The sequence below is a fragment of the Haematobia irritans genome, chromosome 3 (genome assembly GCF_050003625.1).
Source record: "Haematobia irritans isolate KBUSLIRL chromosome 3, ASM5000362v1, whole genome shotgun sequence".
Classification (NCBI taxonomy): domain Eukaryota; kingdom Metazoa; phylum Arthropoda; class Insecta; order Diptera; family Muscidae; genus Haematobia; species Haematobia irritans.
In genome coordinates, this window is record NC_134399.1 from 8,583,080 (window position 1) to 8,598,712 (window position 15,633).

The following is a 15,633-nucleotide window of genomic DNA, read 5'->3' on the forward strand; positions in this document are numbered from 1 at the left end:
AAAACGATAAAGAAACAAAAACCCAATTATAAAATTTTGAATCTTGTTACAATTGTTTTCTTAAAGTAATTTCAATAATTCAATAAAAACAAAAAAGAAAAGCTTAAAATAAATACTGAATATTATTTTACCAATAATTATTAATTTAATTTAAAAAAAAACGTTAACACATCCTGTAACAAATTTAGTCAGCTGTTTCATCGATGTCACCCTGTTACAACATCATATGGTATGTTATTAGGTTTATTCGCATATTTTTCCAATATAAATACGTTTTATTGCTTTTGGTAGTAAACAAACGATTTTAAATATAATTAATAGGCCTTAAAAAATCCTAAATCTAAAATAAGATAATTTTTTTAGAAATTCATATTCCATATAAAACCCTAACCACTAGCATTTTCTTAAAATAAATTTACCATCTTTTAATTATTAAAACATTTAGTAGGAATTTAATTTGTTTGTTACTTTCACACAAATATTTTTTTTTTACACACTGACTCTTTATCAAAGGGGTACGGAAAACACTCATTTACTAAGGGTCTATTTACAATAGCAAATCGTAAAAAAAATCCGATATATATTTTACTTACGGTTTTGGTAATATAGTATTATTCATATTATCCTTCCATTGTAAATCGTTTACTAGACTCAGGGAAGGTACATTGGGACGGCATGTTAAAATCATGGCTTGACCAACTGCTTTTCTTTGGACTTTTTGTGAGGGGAAAATTTCCAATCTGGGTTCATCGGCGGCCGAAGCTAGAAAGATAAAAAATATATAGAAAAATAAGTTAATAAAGAAAGCAAATAAAGAAGAAAAAAATATACAAAATATTAAAATTTTTAGAAAATTTCTTTATCTTATAGAAGTTTTCAGCAAGGGAGGAATATAGCTGTTGCGTACCAAAGACCCTGTACATTTTATATAACTGGGCTATTCATTGCAATGTTATTGTGATATTCTTTAAGGTAAAGCTCATTGACCTCTGTTGCTATAATTAATTTTGCCAAATTGAGGTATTCTCCAATCACAGTAGAATATTATTGTGAATTACTAACATTATGAAAATGATAATTATAGACGCAATATAACATAAATTAACTTCTTTTAGAATAAATTGTTTAAATCTAAGAAAAAAATTGAAAATGCAGAGGATTTATTTCATTAAAATGCAATAAAAAATTAAATAAATTCATAGAATCAGCAAATATTAGAATATAAACATTCCAGTAAATTCTCCTGCGCTGTATTGGAGTCAAATAGATTTTTTTATTCCATAATATACAGATTCTTCCTTTTGCTATAACAAATTTTAACAATTTCCCGTTTTCTTCAATCACAATAGGAACTTATTGTGAATTACCACCATCATGAATATGATAATTATTTTCGTAAACTGACTTCTTCTACAGTAAATAGTTAAAAAAGAAGAAAAACAATTTTTATAATTATTTTTTAATTTGAATTAATAATTTGACGATTTATGCAAAAAAATATAAATGTGTATAAATTCGTAGAAGCAGCACATATTAGGGTGTAGACATTCCAGTACTTGCTTCCTGGGTTGTACTTTTTCCGTCATGGATTTTAGTAAAAAAGACTTTTTTATTCCATAATATACAGACCCTTTCTTTTACTACAACAAATTTTGACAATTTCCCGTTTCCTTCAATCACAATAGGAACTTATTGTGAATTACCAGCATCATGAGAATTATATTCGCAAATTGGCCTTAAATGGCTTCTTCTACAATAAATTGCTAAAATCAAAAGACAATTTTAATAATTATTTTTTATTTTGAATTAACAATTTGAGAATTTATGCAAAAAAATGTAACAAAATTTGAATAAATTCGTAGAAGCAGTAAATATTAGGATTTATATGTTGCAGTAAATCTATTTGGGACTGTACTTTTTCATTCATGTATTGAGTACAAAAATTTGTTTTCTATAACATATATAGACTATTCCTGTTCCTATAAGAAATTTTGAAAAATTTCAATTTTCTCCAATAACAATAGAAGCTTATTGTGAACTACTAACAATTGGAAAATGATAAATATAGTCACAAACGGTCATGAATTGGTTGTTTTCTGAATTGTAAATTGTTTAAATCAACAACTAATTTTAATAATTTGAGGATTTAAATGCAACAAAATTTTGAATTAATTCATAGAAGTACTGAATATTAAGATGAACTTATTCCAATAAATTCTCTTGGTTTGTAGTTTGTCCGTCATATATTGGAGTAAACCAAACTTTTTTATTTCATACTATACATAACAATCCAGTTGCTACAGCAAATTTTGCCAAATTCTCATTTTCTCCAATTACAATAGGTTCTTATTGTGAATTACTAGCATCATGAAAATGACAAATATGACAGAAAACTAATGTAATTTGGCTGCTGCTACAGTAAATAGTTAAAATCAAAACAATAATTTTAGTAATTTGACGATTTATGCAAAAAAAATGTAACAAAATTTGAATTAATTCGCAGTAGCAGCAAATATTAGGATGAATATAATCCAGTTTTCTTGTTTTATAGTTTGTCCGTTATATATTGAGTACAACAAAGTTTTTTTATTGCATAATACATAGACCATTACTATAAGAATTTTTGAAAATTTCTGGTTTTCTCCAATCACAATAGGATCTTATTGTGAATTACTAGCATCACGAAAATGACAAATATGACAGCAAAGTAACATTATTTGATTCCTGCTACAGTGAATAGTTAAAATCAAAACAATAATTTTAGTAATTTGAGGATTTATGCAAAAAAATGTAAAAAACTTAGAATAAATTGATAGAAGCTGCAAATATTAGGATGTAAATATTCCAGAAAATTCTCCTGTGTTGTACTTTGTCCGTTATGTATTGTAAAGTAAAATAGGCTTTTTTATTCCATAATATACAGATTCCTCCTTTTGCTATAGCAAATTTTTGACAATTTCTTGTTTTCTTCAATCACAATAGAAGCTTATTGTGAATTACTAGCATTAGGAAAATGAGAAATATTGTCGCAAATTGAATTAAAATGGCTTCTCTTATAGAAAATTGTTCAAATCAAAATATAATTTTAATAATTTGAGAATTTATGCGATTTTTTGTTGTGAAAAACAAACTTAAATTCAACAAATTTGTACAGACGGCTAATTTTATTAAAATTAATATATATACTACTTTTTAAAGCTTATAGGTTATTTGCGAACATCATAAATTCCCAGTTAACACCTCTCTATGTTTTCTGGAAATAATCCAAATTTGTTAATTTCATTTGTAAATATCCATTAAAAATAAACAAAATTTTATTTGTAAAATTAAATTTTCTTTGACAGATATCATTACTTGACAAGTGTAGACACATTGTGGTGCTTGGGTTTTCTCAAGTCATTTCTTTAATTTCGTCTTTCATTGTTTTTGAAGTTTACAAAAGCCCATCAACAACTGCAAACATGATTTCTTCCATTTCGGTTTATTACGAAATTCTCAAATGAAATTAACAACCAGCAAAAAATCATAAAGCCCATTATCATGCCTATCATGGCCTTTATTAAATATAATAACACGCTGATGATGAGATATATAAACAAATTCCATTAAAAATGCATGAAATGAAAGCACAATACAGATGAAGAAAATTTTTTTTATTCTTTCTATAAAATTTGGAAGGAAAATTTTAAGCAATAATAACAAAAATTCCCCATGTGTTTCTTTAAGATTGAGAGATTGTTGGATTTTGTTTTCGAATGTGCACATCTGGATGCGTTTGAAAAACTTTAGTCTTGAATTTGAAGATAATATCAAGAGAAAGAAATTTTTGACAGTACAAAGGCAGCTGTCAGAAATGTCATAATGCACATATAAAGTAAAGACCGAGAGATGCCTGAGAAAAGAGATGCATGAAGGCCAGGATGGAGGCGGGGTAAATTGTATAATTGTCTTATGACATGGGTTTTGTGTATGACATGGTTTCATGAAATAAAAAAAATGTAATAAACATTTAGAGAAATATGTTTTCTTTTTTATTTGAAATAAATCCGAAGAGTAAATAAGCAATTATTCACACCCCATAATATTACTTTAACATGTGTTGATGGACTTTTCTGTTTGCATATTAAGAAAGATCTTTATAACATATTGTTTTCGAAGAAATGTGTAAATCTTCGAGAGGATTAACATATATATGTCATAGTGGACTTTAAAATATCAGAAATATTTATTAAGTATATGATTTGTATAATGCATATTTTTTTAAACTATCAATTATCCAAAATTTTATTTCTATAGAGAATTTTGTCAAAATTGTATTTCTATGGAAAATTTTGTCAAAATTTTATTTATATAGAAAATGTTGTAAAAATTTTATTGCTATAGAAAATTTTGTCAAAATTGTATTTATATAGAAAATCGGTCAAAATTTTATTTCTATTGAAAATTTTGTCAAAATTTTAGTTTTTATAGAAAATTTTGTCAAAATTTTTTTCTATTGAAAATTTTGTCAACATTTTATTTCTATAGAAAATTGTGTTAAAAATTTATTCCTATATACAATTTTGTCGAAATTTTATAACTATAAAAATTTTGGCCAAAATTTTATTTCCATAGAAAAATTTCTCAAAATTTTACTTCCATAGAAAATATTGTCAAAATTTTATTTTTTATAGAAAATTTTGTCAAAATTTCACTTCTATAGAAAATTTTGTCAAAATTTCATTTCTATAGAAAATTGTGTTAAAAATTTATACCTACATATAATTTTGTCGAAATTTTATAACTATAAAAATTTTGGCCAAAATTTTATTTCCATAGAAAAATTTCTCAAAATTTTATTTCCATAGAAAATTTTGTTTCCATAGAAAAATTTCTCAAAATTTTATTTCCATAGAATATTTTGTCAAAATTGTGTTTCCATAGAAAATTTTCTCAAAATTTCATTTTATAGAAAATTTTGTCAAAATTTTTTTACTAAAGAAAATTTTGTCAAAATTTTATTTCTACGGAATATTTTGTCAAAATTCTATTTGTATAGAATATTTTGTCAAAATTTAATTTCTATGGAAAATTTTGTCAAAATTTTATTTATATAGAAAATGTTGTAAAAATTTTATTGCTATAGAAAATTTTGTCAAAATTTTAGTTATATGGAAAATCGGTCAAAATTTTATTTCTATAGCAAATTGTGTTAAAATTTTATTCCTATATACAATTTTGTCAAAATTTTATATCTATAAAATTTTTGGCCAACATTTTATTTCCATAGAAGAATTTCTCAAAATTTTACTTCCATAGAAAATTTTGTCAAAATTTTGTTTCCATAGAAAATTTTCTCAAAATTTCATTTCTATAGAAAATTTTGTCAAAATTTCATTTCTATAGAAAATTTTGTCAACAGTTTTTTACTATAGAAAATTTTGTCAAAATTTTATTTCTACAGAATATTTTGTCACAATTTTATTTCTATAGAAAATTTTGTCAAAATTATATTTCTTTTGAAAATTGTGACAAAACACTATTCTATAGAAAATTGTGTCAAAATTTTATTATTATAGAAAATTTTGTCAAAATTTTATTTCTATAGAACATTTTGTCACAATTTTATTTTGTCAAAATTTTATTTCTATAGAAAATTGTGACAAATTTTATTTCTATGGAAAATTTTTATCAAAATTGTATTTCTATAGAAAATTTTATCATAATTACTATGGAATATTTTGTTAACATTTTATTATTATAGAAAATTGTGCCTAAAGTTTATTTCTATAAAGAAATTTTAAAAATTTTATATCTATAGAAAATTTTGTCAACATATTTTTTACTATAGAACATTTCTTCAAAATTTTTTTATTATTACTATTTCCATAGAACAATATTTACTATAGAAAATTTAGTTAAAATCTTATTTTTATAGAAAATTTTGTCAAAATTTTATTTCTATAGAAAATTTTTTCAAAATTTTATTTCTATAGAAAATTGTGACAAAATTTTATTTCCCTAGAGAAATTTTGTCAATTTTTTTACTATAGAATTTTTTTTTTTCAAAATTTTATTTCTCTAGAAATTTTTTGCCAAAATTTTATTTCTATAGAAAATTTTGTTCATATTTTATGCCCATAAAAATTTTTATCAAAATTTTATTACTATAGAAATTTTTGTCAATTTTTTTTACTACAGAAATTTTAGTCAAAATTTTATTTTTATAGAAAATTTGGTCAAAATTTTATTTCTATAGAACATTTTATCACAATTTTATTCCTATAGAAAATTTTGTCAAAATCGTATTTCTATAGAAAATTTTATCATAATTATTATGGAATATTTTGTTTTCATTTTATTATTATAGAAAATTGTGTCTAAATTTTATTTCTATAAAAAAAATCAGAATTTTATATCTGTAGAAAATTTTATCAACATTTTTTTTACTATAGAACATTTTTTTAAATTTGTTTTTACTATAGAAAAAAATGTATTCCTATATACAATTTTGTCAAAATTTTATAACTATAAAAATTTTAGCCAAAATTTTATTTCCATAGAAAAATTTCTCAAAATTTTATTTTTATAGAAAATTTTGTCAAAATTTTATTTTATATATTTGGTCAAAATTTTATTTTTATGGAAAATTTTGTCAAAATTTTATTTTATATAATTTTTTTTCAAATTTTATTTCTGTAGAAAATTTTGTCAAAATGTTATTTCCATAGAAAATTTTGTAAAAATTTTATATAGATTTTTGGTAAAATTTTATGTCCATAAAAAATTTTATCAAAATTTTATTACTATAGAAGTTTTTGTCAATGTTTTTACTATAGAAAATTTGGTCAAAATTTTATTTTTATAAGAAATTTTGTCAAAATTTTATTTCAATAGAAAATTTTGTCAAAATTTTATTTCTATAGAAAATTGTGACAAAATTTTATTTCTATAGAAAATTGTGACAAAATTTTATTTCCCTAGAAAAATTTTGTCAATTTTTTTACTACCGAAATTTTTTTTTTCAAAATTTTATTTCTCTAGAAATTTTTTTCCAAAATTTTATTTTATAGAAAATTTTGTCCAAATTTTATGTCCATAAAAAATTTTATCAAAATTTTATTACTATAGAAATTTTTGTCAATTTTTTTTTTACTATAGAAAATTTTGTCAAAATTTTATTTTTATAGAAAATTGTGTCAAAATTTTATTTCTATAGAACATTTTATCAAAATTTTATTACTATAGAAATTTTTGTCAATTTTTTTTTACTACAGAAAATTTAGTCAAAAAAAATTTTTTTATAGACAATTGAAATACCTCTTAGTTGGAGAGGAATATTGAAATTAAAATGTATTTGTTTATTCCATTCCTGCCCCCCCCCCCCAAGGCCTATTAACCAAGGTATTAAGCCTTCGCCAAAATTAATTGCATCCGTAATATCTCTCTACTCTCCAAATGGGCTTGCTTGCTGTGGTTATCACAGAAATGTCCTGGCGTTAATATTCTTATTATTTTAATAGGTTTCGACATAAAACTTGGTTGGTATGAGGGATAAACAAAAATCTTTAATTCCTTGGTAAAAAGTAAATTTTAATAATCCTTTAGTCAAGGCAAAAGCTGCAGGCCCATGTAGCCTATTGGACAATACCAAATGATTGCCATTGCTATAGAGATAGGCAGTCTTAAAAATATTTCACTGTCATTTCCATGAGTATTGATAACTCACATGAATTGTCAAAATGGTGTAAATGTGTTTCCTATAGTTGCAAAGGACTTGCAACATAACAGAACAAAAGCTCTGTGAGTTTTGATGGCTTCATCATTCAAATGTGAAAGTTTTAAAAATAATTTCAATTTTTCTCTTTAAAAAATCCAGAATAGGAAAATACGAAAACAGTGTCCTTACGCAGGACATAGGGGTTACAATGTTTTACTAAAGAAGACCGCAAGGTATGCCAACGGGATAAAATATATATAGATTTATTTATTCTCACCTTTATTCCATAGTAGGCTAAGTTGTTATGAGATATTTTTGAAAAAAAAAAAAACACGAAAGAAGTTAGTCCTGTCCCAGGATCCGAACTAGTATTGATTTTTCATTGATGTAAGTTATACGGAGCTTATATCGATCAATAATTTCATTCTTATTATTGCATTTTAAATATTTACTCAACCGATCTCTATTGTGAATATCCCCTATCAGCTAATGACAGTGTTGCCCTTCCTCAAGGTAGAATTTCCAAAGCAATGAAATATTTTTAGGGTCTCACAATTTTGATAGATGTTTTTTCATTTATGACTTAGTTTCATTTGAAATAAAGGTTGTGCTCTGTAAGCCCAATCTTCTTGTGTAAATAATACGTTAATGTGTTTGGCATGTACATACTCATACGAAATTTCGCTAGGATTGACTCATTCATATCCTGGCCCATACGATGACATATGCACAACTCAAGCGAGTTCATATGGTCATGGTTGACGTGGTCATAAAGATGAAAATGCAATTTAAACGTGGTCAATGTGCAAAGTATTTTTTTAATTATATCAACAAATAATGGCCACTGTATGTGAATGGCTTGACGCACAGAGAAAAACTTAAGCAAACTTTTTTTTTTAATTATACAGGAGGTAGTATGGTAATGCAAGCAAAATTATGTTGTATGATGGGAACACCTTTCTAAGGTTAGAAAAAGCAAAAGTGTGGACTCTGTCTTTTTTAATTCACAATGTGCGATTATTGTGAATTGTAAGCATAACAAATCACGAATTAGAGCAGCTTTATGTCAAAGCAAGTTATTCAAAATGTTGCTGATGTTTTGTTGTGCCAAATTTCTCTTCGATTGTTTCTAAATTAATCTATATATTATTCACAATAGTGCATTATTGTGAATTAATCGATGTTTTATTCACAATTGTGAATTAGTATGATAATAAAATTGCAAATAAATAAGAAAAAAGCCATAAGACGAGCTTTTTAATATGTAAGCAAATACATTAACAACTTTAATAATTTAATTTTGTTTAGAAAATTCCTATTTTATGGCCGAAGTATATTTTTCCAAAAAGGACTTTATTTCGAACAAACGATAAAAAAAAAACAAAAAACAAAAAAAAATATTAAACCAATTTTAATTTTTAGAAAATCCATACTTTACAAATTACCGATTAATTGCTATCCTTATCCATTCACAATAGGTGCTGTGGCTTTTTTATTGTATTTCAAAATTTTATGATATTTCTGTGAAAGATGAAAAATAATTTTGTATTTATAGCAATGATTCTCCGGCGTTTTTACACTATCCCTCCTATCTCATTATTTTTATATTCTCCAGCAGATTAAACAGTCGAAATGTTGAAAAACAATTGGTATTTACCTTGAGCGTATCAAACGCCATGTTTAATTTAAAGCTTAAGGATTTTTTCCGTTATTTCCAATTTCTCGCTACTATATGGTGTAGCATTATTTATCAAGCGAGGAGATTAAGTTACAAATTCTTAAAATTTTACCAATCTTTTATAACCGTTAAGGTGGTTACAATATTGATGTATGGTTGCGGGACAACAGAAATAAATCACGAAACACCATATGTAATTTATTACAAAAAAATGTGTTTTTAATTTTTTTTTAAATTAATTTTTTTTCTAAATTTCGTAGGGGTTAGAAGAAGAAATTTCAATTTTCAATGTTTAGCAAATATAAAATTTTTTGTGGTATTCATTCGCAATAGCTTCTTATTGTGAATCGCGATTGTACACATTTCGAGAGTTTTAACTAAAAAAAAGCCTCCTATTGCTATGCAGAGTAGCAACATTTGATTAAATTCTGCACAAACTGTTCATGGTAAAATCCAAAATCCTACTATTGTGAATGCAAAGAATTTTAATTTGGCAGTTTAATGAAAAATTAGGGTTGGTTTATATAACTACATATATTTTATTTTATATTATATAACTACATTTATTTAGTGAATCTCGAAAGCCTTCTATTGTGAATGGTTACTATTTTGATGTCTGGTTAAAAGAGTTATTTCATATGCCAGAACAGACACCATATGTAATACATTGCTAAAAGTTAAAAAAAAAACACAAAACAATTAAGGAAATTGTATCCCAAACATTTTATTTTTGTGGCATTTATTCAGACTAGCCTCCTATTGTGAATATAGATAGCATCAGTTTTAGTGAATTTTAACTAAATGTTATCTTCATTTAGAAAGGCATCCTATTATGGAATGGTGGTAGTATCAATTTGGTGAATTTTAACTAAAGGCGGTCTTCATTCAGAATAGCCTTCTATTGTAAGTCAGGGTAGCATCAATTTGGTGAATTTTAATTTAAATTGTGTTTTAAAAAATAATCAATTAAAAATTTAATTGAATAAATTTTTGAATTGAAACAAAAATCAATCACAAAAGTTAATAGTATCAATTTAATTGACTTTCAGTTAATTTTTTAATTGATACTATCATTTTAGTCATTGAAGATATTTCAAGTAAAAAATTAATTGGATCAATTAATTTCGTGATTGAATCAGAATTTTTTTGTGTTGCCTTCTATTTTCAGTTAGGGCAGCAACATAGTAGAATACAATGGAAAAAACATATTATTGTGAATAAAGTAACTTCAATTTAGTAATGCCATATAAATTTACTCTTATTTTATATATCCACATAAACTTCACTATGGTAGTCGGTCAGAAAAAGCCTTCTATTGTGAATTTCCTATATATTAATATTTATTTAATTTTTTTTGCATTGATTCACAATAGCCTCCTATGATAATTTCATGGGTACGTAGTGTTATTTTATATAACAATATATATTTTACCATGGAAGTCATTGACGAAAGCCTTCTATTGTGAATTAAGGTAGCATCAGAAATGAAATTTTATGCCTCCTATGATAATTTCATGGGTATGTAGTGTTATTTTATATAACAATATATATTTTACTATGGAAGTCATTGACGAAAGCCTTCTATTGTGAATTAAGGTAGCATCAGAAATGAAATTAAATTTTATGCCTCCTATGATAATTTCATGGGTATGTAGTGTTATTTTATATAACAATATATATTTTACTATGGAAGTCATTGACGAAAGCCTTCTATTGTGAATTAAGGTAGCATCAGAAATGAAATTAAATTTTATGGCCTTCGATGATTTTTAGTGAATTTTAACTAAAATTGGTTTTCATTAAAAATAGCCTCCTATTATGAAATGGGGTTAGTATCAATTTAGTGAATTTTTTATTAAAAGTGGTCTTCTACATTCAGTCAGGCCGAAGAAAAAATATTAGAAAAACATATTATTGTGAATAAAAAAAGTTAAATTAAGTAATATCATATAAATGTACTTTTATTTTATAAGACTACATAGACTCCACTATGGTAGTCGTTCAGAAAATTCTTCTATTGTGAATTTCCAATTATGTTTTTTTGCATTGGTTCACAATAGCTGCACAATATGTCAATTTCATGGAAATTTAGTTTAATTTCATTATGATATTCGTTCGGGAAAGCCTTCTATTGTGAATTACGGCAGCAGCAGTATTTCGCAATTCTAGCTGGTAACTTATGTGCTTGGCAAATCTTAGTGGAAATAAGGCTTATATTGATATCTAAGAGAAATATTCGAAAAATTTTGTGATAAATGGAATTTTTAAGATTCACTGTTACCACCAATTTAATATTTACTTTTATCACGAATCGAAACCAAAATTCTTCAGAAAAGAAATTAAATTTTAGAAATTTATTAACGAGAGCATTATTTTTATTTTATTTTCGAAGATATTTCTTTTTTTCGGACTTTGTGGATATAATAATTCACAATAAGCTATTATTGTGAATAGCAAATATAGTAATTTCGCAAAAATTCTACTTAGCAACTCAATTGTTAGCAATTTCAATGGAAAAACTGTGCAATTCTTCCTTCTTGCATGCATATGAACCCTCCTCAATGCCGATTGAGGAAAAATTATTTTTTTCTTGTAGGCCCCATACGAAAAACAAGGACAAACTTTTATCTCTGGAAAAAATGTTTACCCACATGGATTTCGTGAATTTCTTAATTACTGGGCGATTGTGGTATTGTGAAATACATTTCAATAATACTCTGAGAAAATTCCTTTATCATTTCAATGGTAATGGGCTTATAGTATAAAATTTTCATGATTAAAAAGGCATACAACAAAAGCATTTTATTTTTTTTTAAGTTTTAAGTTGATTACGATTTTTTGTCTCTCTCTGATTGGTAGGGTAGGGTGGCAGGTAAATGTAATGATTTTTCAACGAAATCTGTGGAAAGTAGCTTTACCGATAACTAATTAAAATGTTATGCATTTATTTGCCTCCTTCAATTAATTAATTATAGCATTAAGGAATACCAATGGTTAAATATGAATTTTAATACTTTAATACCATTCAGTCACTAAGTTCTCGGTATTGCCTGGTGATGGTGGCCTAGTGGCCAAAGGAAAAAGTTATAAATAAAAATTTGTTATTTCTCTAATATGGCCGTAATGTTAGGAAACTAAGTTTGAAGTTTGAATATCGTTTGGGACAAGAGGCCAAAAATTATGAGCACAATTTAATTAAAAACATTTTCGCAAAACTTTTGCTCTTTGTGTACAAAGCCATGGTAGCCTGGTTTAGGATCTGCCCACACTTGCCCTGATCCTTCTTCAGAGTTTAGTTGACCTTTTGCCACAAATTACTCGTGTTTTAGCCGGAGATGTTAGCTCACCAAAAACAAAACCAATCCGGTCATAAAATACACTCGACATCACAATGTCATAAGATGGTCTAAAGTAAACAATAACATCAAAACGAGAATGTCATGGCCTTGCCAAATTCGTACCACAAAAAAAACAGAGAGAACAGGAAGTGGGGGTATATATGGCAATGCTTTCTGTTCTAGTTACAAAATGAAATTAAAGTCAATGTGCCATGACATTCGAGAGAAAATATTTATAGTGTTTTGTAAGTGGGGAAAAACCTGGTCACCAGCCATCTCAAGTCCAGAGCTTTGTGTAGCTGTAGATTGTTAAAAAATTTGAAGATTGTTTTTGTTTCCTTTCTGATTGTTCTCCCTTTGCTTTTTCCATGGAACTTGGTGACAATTTGTCGCATGTTTTTACTTTGCTCTCAAATGACCGGAAACTAACACTAAACTGTTCTTGAAATGTTGAAGTATTGTAGTTTTTCTATTTTGCTGCAACGAGACCGAACTACAATATTACAGTTGTTTACAAAGTTTGAAGTAGTAGGTTCTCTTTGGCTTCACAATAGAGGGCTAAGGTTGGATGTAAGTTGTTTGCCATAAAAGGGACACATAACAATTGTAGGATTGACAATTAAAATTAAGTGAATTGTTCAAAACTTTGTTGTACATAGCAATTATCTTTGAAATGTTGCCTTTATAGATGGACTTAAGGCTTTTCATTTGCGTTCGAAACAAAGGAAGAATATTAGAAAAAATAATTCACAGTAACGACAAGATTTTAACGATGGAGTATATATGGCTGTTCCTTACAAGTGGTAAGTAAGCCAGTACAGAATAGAGCATAAAGAGAAACAGGACAAAAACAAGAAGTTTTCAAATCTAATCTCAACCATTTCACTTAAATCACAATAGGACGGATATATAAAAATAGCTTAATTTGGTATGATATTGACCATTTTTTTCTAATTAGATTAATTGTTTATCCATTTAATACATCTTCATTGATATTAATTTTGCTAGTAATTCACCATAGCCAAATATTGTGAATTAAGAAAACGTCAATTTCTCTATGCGACTATACCGATAATTTTAGTTTTGGGATGAATCATAATAAACCTTATAGTTGTAACAAGTTTCTTTTTAATTTTATGTAACAAAATAATTCACCATGACCTGCTATTGTGAATTGAGACATTAAAAACTTGCTTTGGTCAGAAAAATGCCTTATGATTAAAGAGTTCAGCTATGTTGGATGTCCAAAAAAAATTGTTGTTTCCAAGAATATTTGGGACAAAACCAAGATTTTTGCAAATCTAAACCTAAGCATTCCACTTAAATCACAATAGGATGGATAAATAAAAATAACTCAAATTGGTTGGTATTGGCAATTTTTTTCTAATTAGATTAATTGTATCAGTTTTATACATTTTAATCGATATTAATTTTGCTAGTAATTCACCATAGCCAACTATTGTGAATTAAGAAAACGTCAATTTCTCTATGCGACTATACCGATAATATTTAGCTTTGTTTTGTGATGAATCATAATAAACTTTATATTTCCAACCAGTTTCTTTTTAATTTTATTTAACAAAATAATTCACCATGACCTGCTATTGTGAATTGAGACATTAAAAACTTGACCCAATCAATGTTTTAGGATTGAAGCGTTCAGCTATGTTGGATGTCCATAAAAAATTGTTGTTTACAAGAATATTTAGGACAAAACCAAGAATTTTGCAAATCTAAACCTAAGCATTCCACTTAACTCACAATAGGATGGATAAATAAAAATAGCTCAAATTGGTTGGTATTTGCAATTTTTTTCTAATTAGATTAATTGTTAATCCATTTTATACATTTTAATCGGTATTAATTGTATTAGTAATTCACCATAGCCAATTATTGTGAATTAAGAAAAGTTAATTTCTCTATGCGTCTATACTCATAATATTTAGCTTTGTTTTGCGATAAATCGTAATAAACTCTATATTTATAATTTTATTTAACAAAAATAATTCATCTTGACCTGCTATTGTGAATTGAAAAATTACAAACTTGACCAAATCAATGCCTTGGGACTGAAGATGGTTGATTTTTGGAACTGTAGGTGTTTTGGTAGATTTTCCAAAATATTCCTTCCAACTAAGTGGAAGGAATAGAAATAATTTTTTTACAAATTTTTTTAATAAAAAAAAATTTTTGACAAAAATTTTCTATAGAAATACAATTTTATCCAAATTTTCTATAGAAATAAAATGTTGTTCAAATTTTCTGTGGAAATAAAATTTTGACAAAATTTTTAAAAGAAATCAAATTTTGACAAAGGTTTCTATAGAAATAAATTTTTGATAAAATATTCTATAGAAATAAAAAAATTCTATAAAACAAAATTTTTCATAGAAATACATTTTTGACAAAATTTTCGAAAGAAATAAAATTTGGACAAAATTTTCTATAGAGATAAAATTTTGAGAAAAATTTCTTTAGACATAAAATTTGGCAAAATTTTCTATAGATATGTTATAAAATTTTGACAAATTTTTCTATAGAAATAAAATTTTGATAAACATTTTTATAGAAATTATAAAATTTTGACAAAATTTTCTATAGAAATAAAATGTTGACAAAATTTTTTATAGAAATAAAATTTTGACAAAATTTTCTGTAAAAATAAAATTTTGACAAAATTTTCTGTAAAAATAAAATTTTGACAAAATTTTCTATAGAAATAAAATGTTGACAAAATATTCGATTGACATAAAATTTTGACCAAATTTTCTATTGAAATAAAATTTTCACAAATATTTCAATAAAATCTTGTCAAAATTTTCTATGAAAATAAAATTTTGACGAAATTTTCTATGGAAAGAAAACATTGACGAAATTATCTATGGAAAGAAAATTTTGGCAAGATTTTTTATAGGAAT

At 25.5% G+C, this 15,633-nt stretch overlaps 2 protein-coding genes across 7 annotated transcripts in view; one reads left to right on the forward strand and one right to left on the reverse strand.

The window, feature by feature from the left end:
• The window catches only part of RpLP2 (ribosomal protein LP2), a 507,190-nt gene that overhangs the window by 223,214 nt on the left and 268,343 nt on the right, over positions 1-15,633 (forward strand). The window lies entirely within an intron of this gene.
• The window catches only part of Fas2 (neural cell adhesion molecule fasciclin 2), a 270,786-nt gene that overhangs the window by 67,293 nt on the left and 187,860 nt on the right, over positions 1-15,633 (reverse strand). For all 6 annotated transcript variants that reach the window (XM_075302851.1, XM_075302853.1, XM_075302852.1 and 3 more), the window contains exon 3: positions 594-762. In XM_075302851.1, the coding sequence (XP_075158966.1) occupies positions 594-762 (169 nt within the window). The remainder of the gene's footprint in view (positions 1-593; positions 763-15,633) is intronic.